The sequence below is a fragment of the Thunnus albacares genome, chromosome 15, assembly GCF_914725855.1.
Source record: "Thunnus albacares chromosome 15, fThuAlb1.1, whole genome shotgun sequence".
NCBI lineage: Eukaryota > Metazoa > Chordata > Actinopteri > Scombriformes > Scombridae > Thunnus > Thunnus albacares.
This window is the reverse complement of record NC_058120.1, coordinates 10,976,824-11,001,166: the sequence shown is the minus strand read 5'-3', so window position 1 is coordinate 11,001,166 and position 24,343 is coordinate 10,976,824. Positions and strand designations below refer to the sequence as shown.

At 40.7% G+C, this 24,343-nt stretch overlaps 1 protein-coding gene across 8 annotated transcripts in view; it reads right to left on the bottom strand.

The window, feature by feature from the left end:
- Window positions 1-24,343, bottom strand: part of LOC122998064 (AT-rich interactive domain-containing protein 1B-like) — a 208,881-nt gene that overhangs the window by 119,246 nt on the left and 65,292 nt on the right. For 7 of the 8 annotated variants that reach the window (XM_044374640.1, XM_044374642.1, XM_044374641.1 and 4 more), the window contains 2 exons: window positions 15,983-16,177; window positions 247-351 (listed from right to left, as the gene is read on the bottom strand). In XM_044374640.1, coding sequence (XP_044230575.1) covers window positions 247-351; window positions 15,983-16,177 — 300 coding nt within the window. The remainder of the gene's footprint in view (window positions 1-246; window positions 352-15,982; window positions 16,178-24,343) is intronic. The other variant, XM_044374637.1, reaches the window with a different exon arrangement.

Genomic DNA, 24,343 nt, shown 5'->3' with positions numbered 1-24,343 from the left:
GAAGCAAATGTTTCTTTGAGGCCTTAAGCTGTGTTTTTATGTCTGTCTCTCACACACACACACACACGCGCACACACACACACACACACACACACACACACACACACACACACACACACACACACACACAGAAAGCATTTTCAAGCTGTGATATAAAAAGTTTCCCTAATGTGCAATGGTGTATTTAACTGTTTGTGTCACATTTAGCATTTAACTCATTGGTGGACAGAACTGTCACTAACTCACCGGCAGACTGGAGGGGCGGTCCTGGGAGACACCATCCTCATTGTTGGCCTTCCCAGAATTCCCTTGGGCTGGACCCCTGGTGCTGTAGCTCTCTTGCTGGGCCTCCTTGAAAGAAAGAGAGAGATTGCTACTTGAATCTATGATCAGCAAAACAGATCTATTTCACAGACCCCTCTAATACATAAGTAAATGAAAAACATTAAAATCCTATATATATACAATATGTAAATATGTATATTACCAATATTTTAGAGCCCTAAAAGTGAACGCTAATTGGGATATCAGAAATATATATTATTTTATGAACTAAAAAAATTACAGCCTATAATGCAGTCAAAGTGCTTGAGGTAAATTCAAAACAGTGTTGATACAGTGCGCTCTGTCCCTGAATATGTTAAGAACATTTAGTTCATGGTTCAGCTGTAAAAGACCCGGCCTCAAGGACACATTTGTTACAACTCTACCAATTTGAAGGCTCCTTGCTAAAAGAAATGCTTTTATGTATTTGTACAAAAACAGTAAACATGCTGACATTTGACACTGGCACAAATGCTCAGATTTTTTTTAATTACTTTTTCTGCAAAACATTATTATCATATTGTCTCAACAACACTCTTGCATTACGATGAAAAGGTTCTAAATGTGAGTGAGAGAGATGAGGGAACGAGTTGGACTGTTGAGTGTGTCTCAGGTTTGCGGCGCTGCAATAAACACTCTGATTCCCACTTAGATCAAGTCACAACACAAAGAGCCACATTGCACAAGGAAATACACACACTCTGATACAGTACATGTAGACTGAAAAACATCCAAACACGCACCCATCAGCACACCATACCAGCCAATTCATTTCAACTAAATCCCAGCCTAACCATCCACTAATCCTTGAAACATACACACACATGCAAACACACACCAACACACACACTCAGTCCTATTGTTCAATCTAAGTCATTTTCTTTCCCTCTGTAATCACAAGCCTATCTAGTGTAAACCAATTTTCTCCCCATTGTCGGAGGTGTTGCCCTCTCCCTCTCCCTCCCTCTGTATCTCTCCCTCCTTCCCTCTCCCTCTTCTTTTCATTCACCACGGAGGTTGTTCCTCCATCATGTTAAGCATCGGCAGCACAATGGCAACTTGTAAAAGAGCTCTGAGTGGAAGGATTAGTGATAACTGATCGGCGAGACGTGGCGAGAGATCACACACGAGTGCTTGCAGACCATACACAACATACGTACACGCACAGCCACACATTTATGCACACACAAACCGGGAGTCTTCACATTTTTACTTTCAAAATCAATTTTCCCCCCACAGAGTTTGATTTCTTATCTGTTGTGTGCTTATACTGTAGAAGGTGGGCAATATTACTGTCAGCCAGGTGATATAATTTTTATAGCTGAAGATTATCCTTCACAGCAAGAAATGTATCATGTGAAATGTATCTATTATAAGAGCATTAAATGTGTCATAATGTGTGCATCAGAGCTGAATGATATAAATTTGGTACTTACTAAAGTTAATTTCTTAAGAATATACCTGCAAAGTTACTCTGCACACACAGTTTGCATGCTGCTTCAACAGCTGCACACACACACACACACACACACACACACACACACACACACACAGACAAAAAGTTAATGTATTCATTCATCCATTATTAAGAAAAGTCAATGTAATGACCTTAAATGCCCTAGAGTAGTTCCTTCAAATCCACATTTCAATTATCAGCCAATTAAATCGCTGAAGCAGTAATTTCTAAAAATACAGCACATTTTAAATATCTTACTTTTAAATACAATATATACATGTTACATAAAATGCCAGTTAAGGTGTTAAATGTTTTCTAAATAGGTATTTGGAACACAGTTACTCAAAGTACCATTTTTAGCATCAAGTGAACTCCTAAAACATGTGGCTTGTGGCAATGCTGGTGCAATTCTCCTAAATCTGGTGTGTCTTCATATGTTTATCTGTTTCATATGTTCCAATATTCATTATTACTTTTTGTCATTGAGCCCTCTGCTAAAAGGTCTTTCAATTAACTTAGTATTAATTAATCGTGATTTTAGTTTTCTTAGTTAAAGGAGAAAAGGGGCATGTCAGCAACATATAAAATCTTTTGCAAATTTTGCATTTTGTTGGTGTCTTGCTTGCACAGTCTGACATATTTATGATTGACACATGGAGAAAAACATGATATATATATATAGAGAGAGAGAAAAACAGTTGATTGTTCTGAAATGTGTGATGTTATCGATGGATCGAAATTCTACTGTTACACTATGAAGTAGCTACTCTCTGTCCCGTACACATCCAAATGCACTACTGCAACATAGCATAGTCAATTTACAATTACTGGATCATCTGATCCACTTGCACAACTGAACTTATGTATATTCTGTATTTCTGTATTATAGTATATCAGCCAAATATATATATATCTATATGTAGCATTGAACTGAAAAGTATAAATATAACTGTGGCAGGATGACAATAAAAGTCCTTGTATTCTTGTATCCAATGTATGGAGTTTTTCTGTGGGTAACTGTAAGTTTAAAATTTTACAACACACATTTAATGATGTGTTTTTATGATCAATAGGCCTCCTGCAAGAACATTTTCATATTTTTATCCTAAAACTCTCTTACATTTGCTGGTACGACTGTTCCAAGTCGGATTCAACAAACTCTCTTAACTGCCTGAACATGTTGTAAATCGCTCGTTTCAGCCTGATGAAAGCCACCTGTTCATAAAAAAGTACATGTTCATCAGATGTGATCATTAGCATAATCCACGCCCATAAAATTGCCATATAAGGCTCTGTGTTCTGCTCTGTTTGTGGGTGAGTTTCATTCACAAAATGTTCTCAAAGAGTAAAAACACTGCACAACTTCAAGTCCTGCTTTCAGTAATCATTAGACAAATATTAGAAGTGTCAGTAGTACAAGACCCAAAAACAAATGGAAAATATGAATCCAGCTAACATGTCATCAGAACAGCTCTGCACTGTGACAGAAATAAAGAGGGAATGCTTTCATTTAAAGTTTTAAAGATGCTAAAATATGTCTTTCTAAAGCAAAGCGGCCGTGATGGGAAGCGGTCATGTGACAGTCACAGAGATATTAGAGGAGAATATTATAGTCTACAGGTGATGTTAGACTGTCAGCTCTAACACATGATGATACTGGACAGAGACCTGCAGGGAGACACAGAGGCAGCTGTCAGAGTGAGAGAAGTTTCCAACGACTACTGAAATGTAGAAGTTGCTGTGTCAAAATATGCCAATAAATCATAAAATCTAAAAAACATTTCAGTTCATTGGCTGCCATGATGATGAAAATATGGTAAACAGAATATTAATTTTGCTTTAAGTTTGTTTTGGTGATATTTAATTTTTGTTCATTTAGGTATCACATTTAAACTCCAAATTAATTCACATTAGGGCATTATAATTGTAAATAAAACAAGTGTTTCTTCCCAATAAAGAAAGGCAGAGATGATTTATTCCTGACACGTATGACAGGTCTAGACTACTCGTAAATCTTGTTCGTGCCTAAGAGAAAATTCTAAGGACAAGAAAACAGATGAATGCCACAAATGTTCTTAAATCACTCATACGTACATCTTAAGAATTAATCTGTGAGTATGAGTGCTTCTCGCACGAGGCCCGTTGTTTTTAAACAGATGCATGTCATTATTATGGGAAATTTATGAATCAGGCTATTAAATTTTAGTTCAAATCTTCACAGTGCAGTAAGTGAACAAAAAGAAGAAAAAAGAAGTACATATAAGATGTGAGAAAAGTACATACTAATAAATTTGATTAACTTTGTTCAAATAAGTAGTTAGAAGATACTCATTCCTGCAGGGAACTTTAAAGTTCCACTTTCTGATATTTTGAATAATATTTTGATTTTTGTTTTAATTAGTTTGTCTGTGAGTGATAACTGCTATGTGTGACTGAATTGTCTTATCGTGATGTTGTTTATAAAGTATATAATTTGTTCTCAGGTCTCTCTTTTAAAAGAGATCTTGATCTCAATTAGACTTCCTGAATAAATAAAGCTTAACTACGTATGTCATTTTTGCCTGCAAATAATAAGCACAATGAAAACAGTCAGCCAAATAAATGAAACATCAAGCCATAATCACACCACAAAAGCTTCTTTATTCTAATCCTAACTTAAAATATAAAAACCACCAACATCCCCCCCCTTACCACATCTAAAAGCCAGAGGGAAAACCCCGTTCATCCAGATGTGGTTCACAATCACTGGATCACATATCATCTCATAAGGCCGTGCTATTTTTAAAAACAAAGCCATGGTAGTTTCCTTGTCAGGGTCCTGGGCAAGCCCTGTGTTTGTATACACAGCCTACCCCCCTCCCCACCCCCCCACCCCACCCCCATGTTTATCAATGGGAGCCTGGATGCACGCCAAACGTCAGGTTTTTATTACATGGTCGGAAATGCTTCGTTTGAAGCAGAAACCCGGCTTATATACAAATACACCTCCACAGGTAAATAAAGGCCTGAGAAGGGGGGAGAAGGAGGAGGTGTGTGTGTGTTCTGAAAATAGGTGGAGGAGTGAGAGGACACACACACACACACACACGAGCACAGTTCAGTTCGCAGACAAAAATGCACACATAGACAGACAGTTGCTCACACAGTGAATTGAGAACAGAGGAGTGGCTGCTGACCCAAGTCCAATATTTACTCAGGCATATGAGTCTGTAGTGTGTGTCTGTGTTAGAGTGTGTGTGTGTGTGTGTGTGTGTGTGTGCATACTTGAGGGGATTTCTGTTTTAAGTGGGTCAAAGTGAGGTTAGCCTCATACTACTGTTTACACTCACGTTCTTACATCATCACTGTCAACTATAATATGGACGGAGAGGGTGAGATAGAAACAGAGACGGGGAGGGGGGGAGGGCAGGAGGCTGAGAGAGAAATACAGAAGGTGAGATGCAAAAGAGATAGAGAGAAGCAGGAGAGCAGAAAGAGAGAGAGAAGATGAAGAGAGAGAGGAACAACGGTAAAAAATAAAATTAAAAAAAATGGAAAGGCGAGCGCAAGAGAACATCAGAGGCAAATGAAGAAGTGCTGCGAGTGCATCCTTTCATTTGAGTTTTTTTCCAGTCCATTGTCTCAAAATCCCATTTCCCAGCTAATTTAGAAGCTTCTAAAATACACTCCACTCCATACCTTAAGCCTAAGGCCACAGCTAATCCTGTCTCCACACACACACACACACACACATCACATACGCGCACACACGCACAGAGACACGCTCATTCATCCTCCTTGCTTTTCAAAAGACTTCATCTTGGCATAGTAGAAACGAATGAAGGATATTGAAGGCAAGCGTTTGAAGTACATGAGGGAATGCAGGAATCAAACTGTGAGTTAAATGCTATTAGACAGCTGTGTGGAGAGGCAGTGTAATATTAGATTTGATTGAATAGATGACTGCTGAATGTGGTGTAATATATAGAGCTGGAGAGGCTTTATGCAGACGTAAATCAATAATGCAGTACAACGTCAATCCCAGCCACTCAACAATGGGAGTCTGTCAGTAAGTGGGAAACATCGGGAAAGCAGAAACGCGGCGATGTTGCGTGCAGACGATCGTTTGGAATATGAAACTCGTACGTACCCGCTTTCAAAAGTCCACCTAGTGATTTGATCTTTCGTGCTGTGTCAGTATGATGTTAGATTTTGTTAATCCCAGAAGAGAAATTTTCATTTCCTCACAGGAGAGGTCAAAGGTCAGATTGTGTTGCAGAACAGCGCCTCCTGGAGCTGTCTGGCATTTCAGTCTTCTACTTTAATCTGCTTTAAAAATGGTGAAAAGCAGAATTCTGCCTCAAATAGCAATTCCAACAATCACACACAGTGTTTTTTTTTTTTTTTTTTTAGCTCGCACCTAATTTAAGAAGGTTGTTCTAAGGCTTTCTTGGTTGGTTGCACTGCACACTTTCTAACTCTATATTCAAGCAGGGAACAAGGTGAAATGTTGCCTCGCTTTTGCTCGTATGAGTTTGATTGGCTGTCTTTGAAAATAAGCAATGAAGCTAGCATGACAGCAAGCAAGCACATTTGATGCCACCACTTGACACAACAGAAAGCAGCCAGAGCTAAATTCACAGCCGTTAAGTTAAGCTGATTTTGGCTGACATGTGTCTTGATCTCTTTTTTTTTTTTTCTCAACAGTGAGGGAAAAAAAAATGTGGGTTACTTCACACTATACAGCATTTTTTTTTAATTTAACATGCTTGCATTTTAATCCTTTTTTCCACTGCCATTGTCTGCTCTGGGCTGTCTTGTTTTTATAAACTTTGCGTGCAGAGTTTTTGTCACACATCCCTGATAGAATAGGTGTCCTGCTTGAATCTGATTGGCTCTCAGTTTACAAAGTCAACTGAGCAAACCTTTACTGTTTTTTTTTGTCTTTTCTGTGCTTTTCATCCCTTTTGTCCTCGTTATGTGTCCGTATATTTTTTGCTCCAACAGTCCCTCAGCATCCGCTCTCTCCTCTCAGTCCTGACTGCTCCCTCGCTCTCCATCCTTCCACCTCTCTCGCTCACCTCTTCCCTCTTCCCGTTATTTTTCTTGCTCTCTCCACACCTCTCACATCCCTCATCCCAATCCCTTTGTCTCCATCCATCACTCTTCCTCCTTCCTCTTTTTTTCCTATCACCCTCTCCGTCCCACCTCCATCCCTTTCTCCACCCTGCTCCTCTTCTTCATCAATACCACCTCCACCCCTCTCTCCCTCAATCCCTCCCTGTCTCCCCTTGCTATCCTCATGACTACCAAATGAATTAGTCATCCCCCTTTTTCCCCTGCACCTTGGCAGATGCACATCTCCACAAAATCTGACGCTAATGCCATTAATATTCATTAAAAATTAAGCTTAATTGCGTGTCTTTAGGAGAGGGACCCATAACCCCCCCACCCCCCCACACACATACTCCTTAACCATACACACACACACTCCTTAACCATACACACACACACACAGAGCATGAAAACCAGTGCATTTGGCCACCTCCCACTGCCCCATTTCCCCAAGGACAGGGACACTCTGATGTCCATTGGACAAGACCCTGAGAAGCATGTACACACTCTGTCTTTCTTACACACACACACACATACACTGTGTCAGTCACTGGGAAAAGATGTTGTGATGGAAGGGTCTTACAGAAGTAAAAAACTGAGGTAGTGTTTTTCCTCAGCACCGTAGCTGCAGTATCTCTTTGTCTTTATTTATGTGTGTTAAAAGTGTATGCCCTGCTCTCTGCCAATAATTACTGTTGAAAGCCGTGTTTTTAACTTTCATTAGGCCACCAAGCTGCAAGAAAAAACAGCTTTTAAAGAGAAAACACCAGCACATGCACACAAAGCTTCTACGCATCAGAGAGAGGCAGTGGTGGTGGTGGTGATGGGGGCAGGACATCCATATTCAACACCCCGCGTTCACACACAGACACACACACACACACACACACACGCACGGTGGTTCAGACTTGCAGAAATGTACATGTGCTCACACCAATCAGAGCAACTGAACCATAATTGAAGCAACAATCAGCAGTGAGAGCGTGCTACACTGTTCTGAAGAATGTGACAAATCAACACTTGGTTATGATATGCTTGTCTTTTTGTGTGTTCTTGACACTTTTGATCCATTTTAGGAAAACATTGCGGTTACATTCTGATTATTTCAGATGCTGTATATACTGTGTATTATAGGGCAGACCTACTTTCATCTGCTGCGACTGCTTTTTAAAACAGTGTGCTGGTTGGACTACATGTAAATGATGGCCATTTATTCTAGGATATAGCCTATTATTATCATCACGAGAAAGGTGACCATTAGAATGGAAATAGCTGTTGTATGTGCATATTTGTGTGTGAGGATGCCTGTGTGTGTATGCCTATATATCTGTGAGCGGTATGTGTGTCTGCATGTGTGTGTGTGTGTGTGTGTGTGTGTCCAGCCTATCTTAATAGGTCCATTTGTAGCAGGGCCTGTTCTAGTGCCGTGTCCTTCAGATTGGATTCTATCTCAGCAATCCCCCTGACCTTTAGCACAAAGAGACTACAAGAGAGGACCAGAGCTCTGACACAGGACACACATATACTCTCACACAGCTTGTATATACACACACACACAAGTATTTATTCTTGCCAATATAAACAGACACACACACACACACACACAGACAAACACATAAGCAGACATAGAAAGATATGGACAAACACATATCCATACAGACACACACACACCAGTATGTGTGCAGGCCTTCCCTTAGGGATGATGTCAGATGTAGCTAACAGTGTTAGCTGCAGATACCGTTGCCAGGGCTTTCATTCTCATTCCTCTACACAGGCTAATCAAATAAGAGCGAGTCTTTGTACCATCTTCACTTCACACACTCTTTGCAAGTCCCTGTCACCACCACCCCCATCCGCCCATTCACTTCAATTGCTTTGGCTCACAGTTAAAGAGGACATCCACCCAAACTGGTGTACACCCACATGACTTTTGCTAAAGCACGGAGGAACAATAGCGGTGTGTTGGCGAGCTCGACTTTGACTGTGACATTTTTTTTTTTTTTTTTTGGGGTGTTTTTTCTTTTTCTCTCTGTCTGTGAAGTCTGTATCCAGGAACAAATGTAGCGGCATTTCCTAACAAATGGCAGCTAAATGAGGCCCCTAGGGTGCTGTGCCGCTAACTACCGGCCCTCTTTTTTTCTGAGCCATTATGATTGTCCTAACCGTTCCAAAAACACCTCTCCCGTTCTCGTTCATTTGCATTTGAATTGCAGCAGGGTTGTACAAAAACAAACATAAATCAAAAAAGGGAAAAAAGAAGAAAAAAAAAACAATGGCGGATTCTGGTCGAGCAATTAGCGAGTGTCAGTCAATGTGGAGGTAAGAAACACACTAAATTAAAAACATTGTCTGAAACACATGCAGACACACTTTCACACACACACACACACACACACACACACATACACTCATACACACAAACCTATATATATATATATATATATGTATATATGTATGTATGATTTTTTTTTTTAATTTTATCGTTTAGGTTTTGCTTGAAAACTCATCAAGCTTAAGTGCTTGTCAGCGGCAGCCAATCGGAGTGTGGCAGGCCTAGGGTTGCCGTGGCGATACGCGGGGACATTTAGAGGACTCCGATAAACTCTGCCATTTAAAAGGTTATGACAATTAACGCGGCTCTCCGCAAATTACCACTGCCAGACCTTTACCCACGGACGTCTCTCTCTCCCTCTTATCACCCCGCGCCCAGCCTCTCTCTCCCTCTCCTGCTCCTTCTCTCTCTCTCTCTCTTGCCATATGCCCTCCATTTCCGTAGCCTGTCCTCCCTCCATCCCTCGCTCCCTCCCTCTTTCTGTCCGCCCCCTTCCAGCCAACAGCACTTTTATTATCCCGTTAATTAACAGAGTTCTTCACTTAATATTCAAATGGTGACCAATTAATGACATTGAACTTTGGGTGCCCCACCCACCCACACGCCGTGCCCCCTCCGCACACACACACACACACACACATCTTTCCCTCTACTTTCACCACATGCTTTTCACTCTCTCTCTTCACACGCACTCCTTCCTGCCTTTCATTTCCTCTGTCTCGTCCCCTCAACCTCCCCTCCATCCCACCTCCTCCTCACCAAGGTGAGCTCCAATTTCCGTGTGAGAGAGTGTGTGTGTGTGTGTGTGTGCGTGCGTGCACGTGAAGGGAAAGGCATGGTGATTGAGGCAGCAGAGCAAGTATACAGCGAGGGGGTAATAAAGCCAGGGGGGCAGGCCGCAGAAAGGCTCCACGGCCTTTTAATTAACCTGGTGTGATTAAAAGCGGGGGTGGTGGAGGGTGGGGGAAAGGGCCTGCTGCTGCAGTCGTTTGGGGCCGGAGGGGTGACAGACAGGAAAAAGGAAATGACACACTGGAAGTAGTGAAAGGGTAAGGACCCAGGTGATGTATGTGAGAACTCGTGGTTTATACAGTTACCTCTAGTGAACGACAAAGAATTATTTACTCAAAGAAAATGATTTCACACTTACAGCAACTAGAATACAGAATGGGAGGGATAAATAAACTTAATTCATTTTGAGATTGAAAGTTATTTCCTGGCCTTGGAAAACATTCTCACCACAAAGTCCATTTAATAGCTGTCCTTTAGCTTTCACATCAAGAATGAATTGTCAATCTTAACTTTCCTCAGTGACATTAACAAAATGTCCTTAAAGCGTACAGAAACCTGAGATTTGAATATCTACAATTTCATGACAACTGGGCAACTCCATCAGCTGACAATCATATAATATGATCAAAAGCTCCAGAGCAGCTACTAAATAGACCTTGTTTTGTTAAAATTAATTTCCTTTATGAGAAATGTTTGTGTATCATCGCTGTCCAGTGAAAACAATGCATCTTAAAATTAGGTGGTTTTGAATTGTTCATTTTGACTAAAAGACTAAATTTTCCTTTATGGACTGAGACGAAAAAAAGCACATTTTTAAAAAACCACTGGACTAGCTGAAGCTAAAAAAAGGGCTGTTTGTCTTACATTTTGGAGATACATGTTTTTCACACAGGACAGCAATAACCTGCCAGAGTTTCCCAGCAAAATCTTCCAGCGCTCTGAGCATTTCTCTCTGTCAAGCAGCACTGCTTGCTACAGTATGAGTGGAAGACATGCATGCAGCAGTTACCATCAACAGTATTAAAAGCATTGCCCTGCCAGCCTGATAACGCTCATCCTAGTTATTTAGTGGGCACCACATGGTGGACATGTAATATTCTGCTCATGAGCACCAACTAAGCTACATCTAAACCAATGAGTCGGCTTCCTTCCATGTAGGTCCCTGTAAAGTGAGCTTGTCTCCTCCAATCAGCTGAGAGCTCCCGTGTGCCAAAGCACTGCTCCCAAGAGCCTACTCTCGGACAGGAAGAGGAAATAGTTAAGGCCAATAGAGGAAACAAGCGGTGGGATCAGTTTCACAGAGGAGAGTGGAAAGGTGGGTTTTACTACAGAGAGTAAATGTCACAAGGAATGACTTCCTTCTTCAAAGACCACGAGTCAAAACCCGACAACTCTACTACACAACCAAATACCACTCTGTGGCATATTCACCATACAGTTTATATTATACTAAAAGAGGGCTGGGCTCTATTATGTTACATGTAATTACTCTACAAACATAAATTTAACACACTGTTTCTTGGTGGAAAATTAAATAGTGGGTGCTCAATGGAATTGCTGATCAAAGCCGGTACCATGTTCTGACAACGTTATGAGTTTAAGTCTGGCAGCTGGCCAATGTTGCGTTTCACCTCCTTTTCTCTCTCCCCTCAGTCTAACCTGTCACACTCCACTGTATACTACCCAATAAAGCAAACATGCCATAAAAAATAATCTGCAAATTCTTGAAATTACAGCTCTCTCTTGCTTTTTTATGAGGTAGAAAGTATTAAGACAGTAACAAAATATCATGCACTTCATCTGTTATGCATCAAGTGTAATATGGTCAGGAAGAGGATGAAAGGGCACCAATTTTATCCTTTTAAGCGATTTGTCTCACGCTTGGAACTGAAGCCAACAATCAGACCAAATACATTAGGGTCATGATATTTATAGGGTCTGTTGAAAATATATTTCCAGAGAAAGGGGCCCATATTCTATGGCTTCCACATACAGGAAAGCAATTTGACACAGCAACAGTAGTGAGCTTGAGTCGAGAGAATTTGGAGGAGAGTGACATGTTCAAATACAACTATTAAACTCGGTAGTGTATGAGGTCGAAAAGTCTTTTCAATCAATTAAGTTAAAGAATATCTGAGAACTACAACTCACAATCATCAATTTTAAAATATATAGCGTTCTCAAAAACCCGCAGTGCTCAAAAACCACCAGCACAATACGCGCATTTATTTTTTCAAAACCTACTTCTTCTCTGTTGCGATATTATAGTTTTTTTATTTTTTGTATCAGCCTTAATGTCTTAGAAATGTCTTTTTAGCCTGTTCTGCTGCTTGCAATCAGATGAGGTCACAGCAGTGCAATAGACTCAAAGAAAGACGGCATTTTCACTTCGATTTGTTACAAAACCAGCTAATAGCGGTCGGTTGCAGAGCAAATTCTGTGTCAAAGGCAGCTGGAATGGTTCCATCAACTGGAGGATGTCCTCTGGCTAGGGTTAATGGGAGTGGAGTGGGGGGAAAGGAACTGCGGAGAGAGCCGGAAGAACAAAATAAAGAACTTTTCAGCTTGGATTTCTCCGAGTAATGCAGGGTCAAAAAACAGGGGTCAAAACCACAATGACATCCTAATCTGGCGTGTGCTTGCAATTGTGTGTATGTGTGTGCGTGTAATCCGTTCCGTGCGGCTCACATCATGTCTCATTTCAGCCCAGAATCACAGACAAAGGTCACCATTTGACCTTTTCACAGCTCAGAATTGCTGCAGCACACTCGGCTGATTAGTGTACACACAGACACACACACACACGCGCGCACACACACAAAAAAAAAACTGATACAAAGACGCACACTCACTCACAAAAGAAAAATGAAAGTAATACAGCACTAAGCTGAAAGCACACCAAATCCTCTATTTGTAATCTTGGCCAAGTGTACTACGTAAGTTCAATATCCAAGCATGTTTACTCTTGGATCCGAAATCAAAGAGAGGGACCTTTTTTCTTTGTTATTCAAATTTATTCTGGTATTTTCTAGAATTATTTCTCCTCTAAATTTCTCTCTCACTCAATCGATGGACAATTAACTTTGTCTTAATGCCAATGCACAGCCTTGTTTTTGTTATGTGTAAAATGTCATGTTTTTTAATGATCAATATTGCGTTTTTTCAGCAATTACTTGAACATAAACTGTTAAAATAAAAGGAGCGCTTGGAGCGGGATTTTGCATATGTCACACGGTGTAGCTGAGTGCAAAGTGCACTGACATATATGCAAAAAACCCACCTCTGTTTCAAGGAATAGTAGCCTGTTACATCTCCACTAACACATAGTATATGCTATATCAACCCTGTTATGTTTCACATGAATTGGGCTGCTACTGTACCTGTCCATAGCTGGGTTTCCTGACAAAGCTCATTTCCCATAGAGAGCCAAAAATGTAAAAATGTAATGTAAAAGAACAGGAGGTGAGAGCTTGTTAGTCGGTAGAAAAGACTGGACTTAGTTGGGTCTATAGTTTGATGGCGAGTACACTGGAACAGGGAGGTGTCAACATATTGCCTGCTGTGTTGCTGGGACATAAAACGCTACTGCATAAAGCTCTAACACATAGGAAGGCTTTCTTGATTACAGGCAAGGACAGCGGGATGCAACGTTGATGCAAAGGATAGTGAAGGTATTGTGGCTTTTATGCGCAGTTAACAAGCATGTGTGCTGATTGAAACATTTTCGCTTAAAGTAGCGTGCATGCATAACAATGACAAACAGAAGGAAACCGGCTCCCTGGTCACCACAGCAGTTGGCATAGCAACCAGTGTGAGACCAATCAACACAGGTGAAACAAGGCTTTGGCCAATCAAAATGCTCAGGCAGAACTACCTGGTGTATAAATGTCATCGTGGGTCAATTGCCGTCACATCATCAGCGATGATGAAAACACACCATTACTGTCACAAAATGTCAACCTGGCCATGGATCTCAGCCTCTCCTAGTTAGAGTGAATAATGTTTGTTCAGTAGGCTGCATGAGTCTGTGTGTGTGAGCATGTTAAGTGAGGAAATAAGAGTGTGTGTTTTTTTTTTCTGTGTGAGACAAAAGGCATGCTGGCTGAAATGTTCACTCAATATGAAAATTACTATGCTAAGACTAACGATTTCCTTTTTTTGACAACCTGCTTTTGTGTTCACAATGGCTTTTTGCTTGGCTGTTTGTCTTGTTGTGCTCAATATTCAAGGCTGTCTAAAGGAAAGGTTTAACTACATCTCAGTAAATCACAGTATAACTACTTCCACAGACACAACTACATCACTGCCAAATGACATCAACTTATGCAGATGCTAAATAAGTCTGTTCACATTTGTGAACTACTAATGGCCAATACACTGTCTGGGCCAAAAAAAGCATTTGTCCATATGGCATGGTTCTGTTCCTTGCATGAATGTTTCTTTAATTGTTAGAGAAAAGGATTGCAAAAAAGTTTTTTTACAGAAGGAAATCATTTTGGGCAGGTGCACTGATTTGTGCTGCATTGTATGTAATATTCTGTATAGTTATATCCTGCATGTGTGAGCTGTCAATGTGGAAATCTTTAATGAAACAGTATAGGTAAGTGTTGAAGTGCATCTAGGTAATCCATGTCAATACACCATATTTTATGACCTGCTTATATTGTTTGGATTTTTTTTTTCTTCTGCAAAGTGACCATGAACGACAAATGTCAAATACATGAAATGTAGTGGAGTAAGAAATACAACTTTTCAGTCTGAGAAGTAGAGGAATAGAATAGAATTGTTACTTTACTTCTCTGCTCCAAACTGCAGTTGTTTTGCAATGCCTTGCATTCGGTTTGGATATAGACTAGTATAGGCTATATTGATGAATTAAAACATGCTTTCATCAGCTGCGATACAGATGTAGCATAATGGCTCAGGGCATTCCTACTTCAATCATCTGTCTTGTCCTACTTGGCTTCATCCTGTCTTCTCCTTACCTTCCCTGTCCTGTCTGATCTATTCTTTCCTGTCTAGTTTCTGCTGTAATCTCTCCCGTCTCATTCTGTTCTTTCTCCCGCTCCATTTTGTTCTGTTCTGTTCTGGTCCAGGCAGGGCTGTTAGCCAGAGTCACTCAGCGCAGGCTGATAGATCTCTCTGGCTGCAGAGTGGATGGGAAACACATGGGCAGCCTTCACTCAACTCAAAAACAACTGCTTGAACCCAGTTTCCCAATGGAAAACTTCTACAGAACATCAGGCTGAAACTTGGCAGGACAAGTCTCAATCCATATGTTTGGAACAGGCCCTTTGTTGTGCTGAGGATTGGGTTTACACTGGCAGGTTTGTGTGCACAGGAAATGTACAGTATGTGTTTATACGCTATGACTGTCCAACCTGTGAGCTTGTATTGCATTCACATATCCTGTTCCTGTAAAGTGTGTGTGTGTGTGTGTTTGTGTTGTGACATTCATGCCAATAAAGCGAATTTGACTTTGAAGAACATGAAAATATCCAGAAACACAGAGGTTGAGATTCACCTAAATTACCTCTCATGAATAATGCGACCCGTAGACCAGGCATGTTGGACCAGAGGCACACCACACTATCGTTTACACACACAAACACACACACACACACACAGTTTATCCCTTAAAATGAACTCTCCAATGTCAGCACCACAAGAATATTGAGATACAATCCTTGGAAAAGATTTCAATGAGATACCTTTCCTGCTGATATTCAAAATTTTATTCTTGATGTTATGTCTGATAAGTGACATCTGCATATCTATATCTAACTGATTTATTTATTCATATTTCTATATTGAGTTATGCTAATTATTTCCATTTTTGCTCACGGCATGTAAAGGGGTCTTAATAAGAAATTTAATTTCCAGCATTGGTTACAGATGAAGCCAGTTTTTTTTTCCACACAGGAAACAGCACAGTGTGCGTCTGGGTCTGAGTGTGATGAGTATATGAGCGTGTGTGTTGGTACCTGTTGCGGCGGTGGTCGTGGCTGTAGGTAGGGCTGGGTTGGGCCTGGAGGGGTCTGCTGAGGGGGGCTGAAATACGGAGGGGTTCCCTGCTGCCCCGTCTGCTGCTGCTGCTGCTGCTGCTGCTGCTGCTGTTGCTGCTGCTGCTGCTGCTGGCTGTAGCCCCCCATCCCCTGCTGGCCATACGGCGCCACCTGCTGAAACAACCAATCACACAATGGTTAACGGGGTGACTATTAAGGTCAAGGCTGAGGTTGAAGCAAAACTTTCATTTTCAGTTAAAGGCAATGCAGAGAGGCTGTCAGGTGCAATTAGTAGCCAATCACAGCAGGTGCCAGTTGACGTACTGTAGCAGTCAATCCCATAAAAGTCAGAGAGTCCTCAAAACCCACCATTCTTCTGGAACGATTTAGAAAAACATGAACGACAGCAACCCACATGGGCCTACACAAACGAGCTTTTATCCATTTTCCAATTAATCTGATCGTCCCTCAGCTAAAGCATCTTAATTTAGCTCAGACCAGGCTGACACCCATCTCACAGCAGTCCTCTGCCTAATGAACTCACACTGCGGAGAACTCTAACTTTATGTCCTCTGGCTTGCCAAATGCATCCTCCTCTCTACATTATCTCCGTCTCGGTCAGCTCACAGATGGGATGAGGTGTGTTGGATATTACTGCAAGCCCGTCCCAGGTCGTAACCCTAATGAGGGACACATGGATGAGCCGGGGCATTCCAGAGCAGTACAGTTAAAAACTAACTCGCAAGGCGAAGCCACGCCAAGTGCCGTTGCTGCATTACACGGTGGTTATGAGAGAGAATGTGAACAGGGAGTGTGTGTAACAAGCTGGCACCAATACAAATGTAGTCTTAATCCCTCCTTGTCGTTTGTTATGACTACAGACAGCGCCAGGTGCTTCTCACTCCTCCAAGGATTTCCTATGGAGGCTGGGGTTTTCTCACAGACACGCACATACACACTCACACACACACACACACACACGCACGCACACAAAAGCCAAGTACTAGACAGACTATTAAACAACATTTACGACTGCTGGTGAAGCAATACGACAGCACTTTTCATGTCATATTTTTTTCCCCTTCATGTCACGTTGCTTTTTTTATTCCATCGTTCGCGATGACAGCCAACAGCCCTGCCACAAACTCATTATACATGGCACTAAGGCTGTCATTTGCGGCACGTGCAAAGCTCATAGTTCAGTTTGTCCACCTGCTTTCGCCCAGAGTTAAACTTTGAAATGCCCCTTTAAATCTTCTTTGGCAGTTTTGGCAAAGAGGAAAAAAATCTCACAAACTGAGAGTGATTTATATCTGGAATGACTGTGTTATAGGGGACTCCGGCATGACGTAGTTACTACACTACGGCCTTGTCAGATCAAAAGCAAAGAGCACACATCCAGAGTTTTTACTGTGACTGTTAATAGCAAGAAAACCCACTCATAAAAGCCCTGTTGAAAGTGATGTCTACTCTGGTGTAAAATATAGTGAAATCTGATCTGGTCGTAGAGGGCCAGTGGAGATTAATACATTTGAAACAGTTTTGAAGAGTAACTTTCTTTGAGTGGGTGGTAAAAAAAAAAAAAAAAAAAAAAGAAAGAAATCTTCTCTCGATACCGGCAGAAGCTTTTTGATGCTCTGAATAGAGATGATTGGACGATGTAGAATAGTTTTCACTTCAATGGAAATTTGATTAGAAAGGACAGGTTTGTGTGTGTGTGTTATGCTCAGAGTGTGAGAGTGTGTCATTAGGCCAATGAGACAGACAGACGGGGTGAGATCAGTCTAGCTGGCAGAGAGGTTAATAGCATGGCCCTGCTCATGCCAACATCACCACTGGATTCATTACTGCAAGCCAGGGCAACACGCACACACACACACACACACACACACATATACTTACATACCAACACACTCAAATGAATGCGCATGAATTCAAGTTGTCTGTGTGTAGGGATTTGTTAAAGTAAGAAAGACAAACAAATGCTCTCTCTTTCTCTCTCTCTCTCTCTCACGCACACACACACAACATTAGATGTGGATCAAAGCTGCTCCGATAAAACAGAAGCAACTCTATCCAGTGATCAGCGATGGCAGGCTGGTGTAACACAGTGGGTCTCAACTGGAACACTACTGTTCTGGGATTGGTGAGGATTAGGTCGCCATGGAGATCGAGACCAGACAACCGTGGGTGGGTTCCTTTCTCAGACAAATACAATGACAGGCAGACAGACAGATATGGGCAGACAGTGACGGATAGACAGAGGAATAGATAGATGTAGGCAAGAGACTCAGACAAAACACACAAAAAAGGAGAATGGCTCTTTAGGTTTGTGCCTCCAAAAAAAAAAAAAAAAATCTTGGTGCTATAAATAACTGTGTTACAAAGCATGAAAGGCTAATGAATAAATAATAAACTACACTAGTTTCTGTTGTCTTTAAAATTGCTGGTTTCATTTGCTGAGATTTCATATGTGAAAATACACCTGGGACACGGCAACTGTGCTGGAACAAAAAAAGCTTGAACACACCAATGTTATGTTTGTTGTCTTTCTTTGCTTTCTATGAGGATATGAGGACTGACTGGATGGGTAAAAATAATTGTGTAGAGCTCATTGTATAATGTCATGTTATATTATTCCCTTTCCTAAATTTTCAAGGTCACAAAATCCAGTAACTCTTGCTACAATCTGGGGCCACTGATGAGCAAATTTCCCCTGCACACAGTTTTATTTTTTCACAGATTATAATTAGTATTGTTCAACAAGATGATTTTAACTTCTCTTTCTCGTCTGATCCGAGGAGGTCTATGATTACAGGCTGTTCTTTTTCCATATACCTCCCTCTTCCTCCCCCAGCATCAATATACATTTAAATGCAAACAAAAACATCGCCTTTCCATTACCATACATATGTACTACTATATGTACAAGTGCATGCGACAGCGAATCTGTTTGCGCACTTGGTGCTGGTGCATGATCATGAAATGGACCGGAACATAAGACACCTCCTCAAAACATGGGAGGTGACCCTTGATAGGTGACAGAGGGAGGCAGCGGGTGGCTAATAACAAATAATGACCAGCCTACAGTAGATCACTTAACATTACTCTTCCTGCAAAAACTGTCCGATAACAGTTCAAGGAACATTTAGCACACGCAGAACTCCGCAGGTACGTTTTTATAGGAGAATGATACATACGCCTTCTACAGTACAACATGAGGTAGCTGTTATTTTGGTCAAACGTGATTCAGTGTAGTCCTGAATCTAAGTTTATTTTCTCCGGATTGATCACATCTAGCTCTTTTTCAAGCTGCCTCTAGCTACTTTGTGATGAACGGCTATCACATGGGACCCTTGAAGAATGTCCATCTTTAGTGTACTCACTCTGACTGATGACAGGCAATCAGGTAAGTAAGCAGAAAAGACAGACACAGAAACAAACAAAAAAAAAGACCGCCAGTCAAATAGGTACAGAGACAGCAGGCAGACTAAAGGTCTAACAAGTGTAAACCTGTCACAGTGGCTTTGGGAAGGAGGAAAGAGTCATTCATATGCAGCTACTGTTTGATCACTGTGGCAGACTGTATGCATGTACTGTACCTACTGAGTACACACCAGCTCACTGAAACCTGATTCTCTTTGACTGAGAAAATGTTCAGTGATAAACAGACTTGCTGTGCTGCTGCTTATACCAATAAAAATAACTGCTGGAAGTAGAAAATAAGACCACCTTTTCCTTCCACTCAGGTGTGTGGAAGCAGACAAAATAACAGTGTGATTTATCCAGAGTGTCTTGGCAGGCACACAGTGTCAAATAAATGTCTAATGAAATGACAACAGATGTGAAGTGCTGTAGGGAGAAATGACGCAGAATAGACATCCTGTGAAGCAAATAATTCACCATAAACTGCAGAAACAGTGTGATGAAAACAAAAGCCTTGGCGGCATATTAAGATACAAAGACACACACACACACACACACACACAAACACACACAAACACTGAGAAGAACTCAATCAAAAATCTATCAAAACAAGAGCCGTGTGAAAAGGCAGACAGTATCTTCCTGCTCTGCAAATGGAGGAAATAAATGGCTATACTAACCCCAATCCAAGGCAGTGGGGTGTGTGTGTGTGTGTGTGTGTGTGTGTGTATGTACGCGCACATGTGTGTGTTCCTCAAATCAGCCGTTTAAAAGCCTTGCACGGAACAAGGCACTGCTTGTAATTCAATTGGGCCAATGAGCAATAGACAGGAATTTTCATAATTCTGTCAAAGTGGCGATACAGGTCGCCCATTTTGAGTGACAGATGGGCTCAGCCAACCAGAGTGCTAAGCAGAGCCAGCCCACTGACCCTAAACACACACACACACATACGCACACACACACTGACAGGCATGACAGGCGCACATACACAGGCACCACATTAGCGAGCTATCATGCTAGATGGCCACTCCAAACCACAGAGGTGCCAGCTTGAAATAAAGAAAAAGAGATAGAAAGGGTTATAAGTAACAGGAAGTCAAATGAGTTGACAAAAAAAGAGAAACAGAAGAGAGGCGACATTAAAAAAGCATGCTACATTCATGGTAAGAGATACCGAGTCAATGGCAAACAAAGATGTTTAGAGAGACAGAGATGGAGAGATAGGCAGAAGGGAGATAGAGGAAGGGTGTTACAGAGTGACGGAGATACTTAAAGGGATGGATAAAGCGATGTCTCACATGATAAAGACAGAGAGAGACAGATAAAGATGGTGGTGTAGACCGAGAGATATGTGAAGAGAAAAGGGGCGAGACAAGTGTAAAAGAGAAGCAGAGGAAGCAAGAGCCTTAGAGGAGAGACGGGGATACTGTGAAATAGTGATGAGGAAGAATAGAGAGAGGAAGAAAGTGTGAAGAGTCAGATTTTTTAAGTGGATCATAAATTAGGCTACTATTATACTGACATCATTTGAGGAACAAATAGAGGCAGGATAGAGAGGCTGCGAAAAATAAACAGGTACATACTGTACAGACTTGTCCTGTACTACAGATTGACAACTGGAACACCAGATGAAGGTCATTAATTAATGACCGTTAACGAGCTGGTTGGATGGAGCAGCAGCAGTATGGTCCTGATGACCAGAAATGAGAATCATTGGCTGTGTCCCAATTCTATTCTGCATAATACTAAGCAGGTTTTGAGCATGTAGTGTGTTCACATTAGAAATCTAAGTAACCTTAAAAGTATGCATACTAAAAAATGGTTGATTATTCAGTGTGATGTTGATGCGCACTATTGTCCCACAATGCAATACACAGAGGAGATCGAGGTGGTACTCAAAGCTGCAAAACATTTAAATACATTGCAGAAGGCTGTGAGACAGCTCCAGAGAGAACTATTTGTTTTTATTAAGTTGCTGTTCAATTGATGTCCAACAGTGTACGTGTTGGATCATTTTTGTTGGTATCAAGTATTTAGATTTCTTGTATACTGACTAGAAAAAATAGTTAATATAAAGATTAGTATTTAGTACATACTGTATAAAATTAGTATGTAGTTACATGGAGCAGAGGAGGTGGAGCCAAATGCAGGAAACAGCAAACAACAGGAAATGAAGAATTAATATTTATTTCAGCACCCGGAAACAGGACTCAGGAATACAGACAGACAAAACTCAACAAAACAGATGATCCGACAAAGACTGAACTGAACAACAGGACTTAAATACAAACTGAACTACTGAGGGAATAGGGAACAGGTGACTAGACAGGAGAACAGGCAAGGAGCTGATTGGCTGGGGGAGGGGGGACAATGCGAGCAGGGCAGGGCTGACGAGGCTGATGCAGGGCAGGTGTGGAGAGAAAAGGGACTAGAAGAAAATAACACAATAAAGAGAGGAATGAAAGGACAGTGACAGTAGTATGGATTTAGGGACATACCGATTTACACCTAATTTAATTATAACATACCAGTGATGTCAAGTCATAAGTCTAGTGTGTCTCCAATCAGAAAGTATAGCTTATCACTGAAATCACCTGTTCTGTGTCCCATTTCCATACTACATACAGTAATAATAGTACACAGTATCCTTTGACACCATCATCAGCAAATTAGTTTTATTTTTTTCCAGTTAGTATGTAGTATACAAGTGGGACACAGCACTGTTGTAATCTTTGGCTAGAATGAAAGAATACATAGCTGTTGTCCCTCTATAGCACACGGTTTGACACCCCTGATCTATACAGCTGTAAATCAACTAAACAGGCAGTTAATAATAATAATAAGAAATAATCCAACATCTCTGCAATGACTGGAAGGCACATTGATGATAAGGAAGGATAGAAAACACTGTTTGCACTACATATTTATATTCTGCAAAGTAATTGATGGTGGGACCATATACCCGCAATGCTAACATTAGCATACATTACACTAAACGACCAGTGTAACGGATTCAAACTGACATTTTTTATATGTAATCCCCTTCAAATTTCATTAAGCAACTTGGCACCGAGATGAACATATCTCAATTTTATCTTACTGCTTTGATTTAATCATACAAGGACAGATATTGATCAAGAACTTGTTGTAGTTAAGTTAGGTGTGTTTGTCCTGTTGGCAGCCATTTCTCTTCTGTATTTTTTGCAAGCAGCAATAACTCTTCTTCAACATCCCTCTAGCCATTTTGGGTGCGACAATTAAGGATGTAAGGTGATTTAGGGGCAGTGAGAGGCCGAGATGTTGACAGCATATAACTGTAGACTTACATACTGTACCTTCTAAAATGCTTACTGACAGACTACTGCACTTTTAAAATAGAATTACAGTGACAAAGGTTAATTGCAGCATTGCTGGAGGGATGGGTGTTAATATGCAAAAGCCGGACACATTACATTATTTACATTATTTAGATTTGTAAATAAGAGTGCAAAAATGAAACCTAGATTATTTTCACATTCAGACTCTAGCAGTTCAGTAAATAACAGCGAACTTAAAGGCAGATAATCAAAGGAAATTTCAGCAAGGGAGCACAGCAGGGAAACAGTAAGGTAGAAATGGCAGTGTTGACAGATCTGTCAGTCAAAAGAATAAAAAAGTATACCGCTATCAAAATAACTCTGACAGCTGTGGCAGTTGGCTCATCTTTTTTTTTTTTTCTTGAGCTTATTTGCCATATGTGATTGAAGCCTTTTAATTTAAAATGATCCAGCCATAATGTTTTTTAGTTGACCTGCTCCTTCTCAGCTCCTTATTGCTGTATGATCTATCACAACTTACAATCTCTGCCTGTAAAAAAAAAAAAGTGAGAAAAAAACACTTACAAAGTGACACAAAACCAACAATTACATTTTTTTTTTTTAATTAATTTGAAGGATCCTATAAACGTCCACTACAATGTCTGATTAATTCCTACATTCCTTGCCGATGAAACGTTTCCAGGCTCACTGGATGAAATCAATGATGTATGATTATCATGCAACAGGGACATTTTTCATTGTTCCTTGTTTTCATTGTTGAGGACAAAGCTTTCATTCATGAATAACCTATCTGTTCAAGTTGTTCTGTTTTTCAGCAGAACAAGAAAAAAAAAAAAAAAAATCAGATAAATTTTGTGGGAAAATTGCATTCAATCGTGACTATCTGTGACTTATTGTCAATTATTGTTTTCTTAGCCATAACTGTGAAACTAATGTGGACAAAGACACACACGCACACACATTTCCAGGCCAAGGTAAGCATGTATGTACATTCACCCTTTCTGATAGTAATCATGACATATGTAAGTCTTTGAATATAACAGACAGCTTGAGGATTGATGCACTTAAAGAGTTGTCTCTTTTATTAACTTTTTAACCATTTAACCACCATAAAACCATGTTAATGAATCAAAAAATGTGTTGCATACTACATTCAATAAGCTTTCTAATGTAGTTCACATCAAGATGTTTGAACCATAGGATTACTGTTAAAAATCCTGCAGACACTTTGCAGCAACACGCTGCAACTGCATTGATGACAGCTAAAAAAGGGACAACTGTTCCGATCTAATAACACAGGGCATGTGTGCCGTTGTTGGGGTCGCTGGTAATATGAAATATCCGTTCTCTCACTTTTTACAACACATAAAGTAAACATACACATTAGTTTTTTTTGTACTGACACAGCTGACAAGAGGTTATCATTACACTCAGGAACAAAACAAACACAACCAGCTTCTTCAACTCAGTGTGGTGATAAGATCAGTCGCTCATACAGCAGCCAATACCACGTCTACTCATCTCTTGTATAGAGAACTAGATGGGAACACCATTGCTGGCTTGTGAACTGCAGGCGAAGGTGAGTCCCTTAATG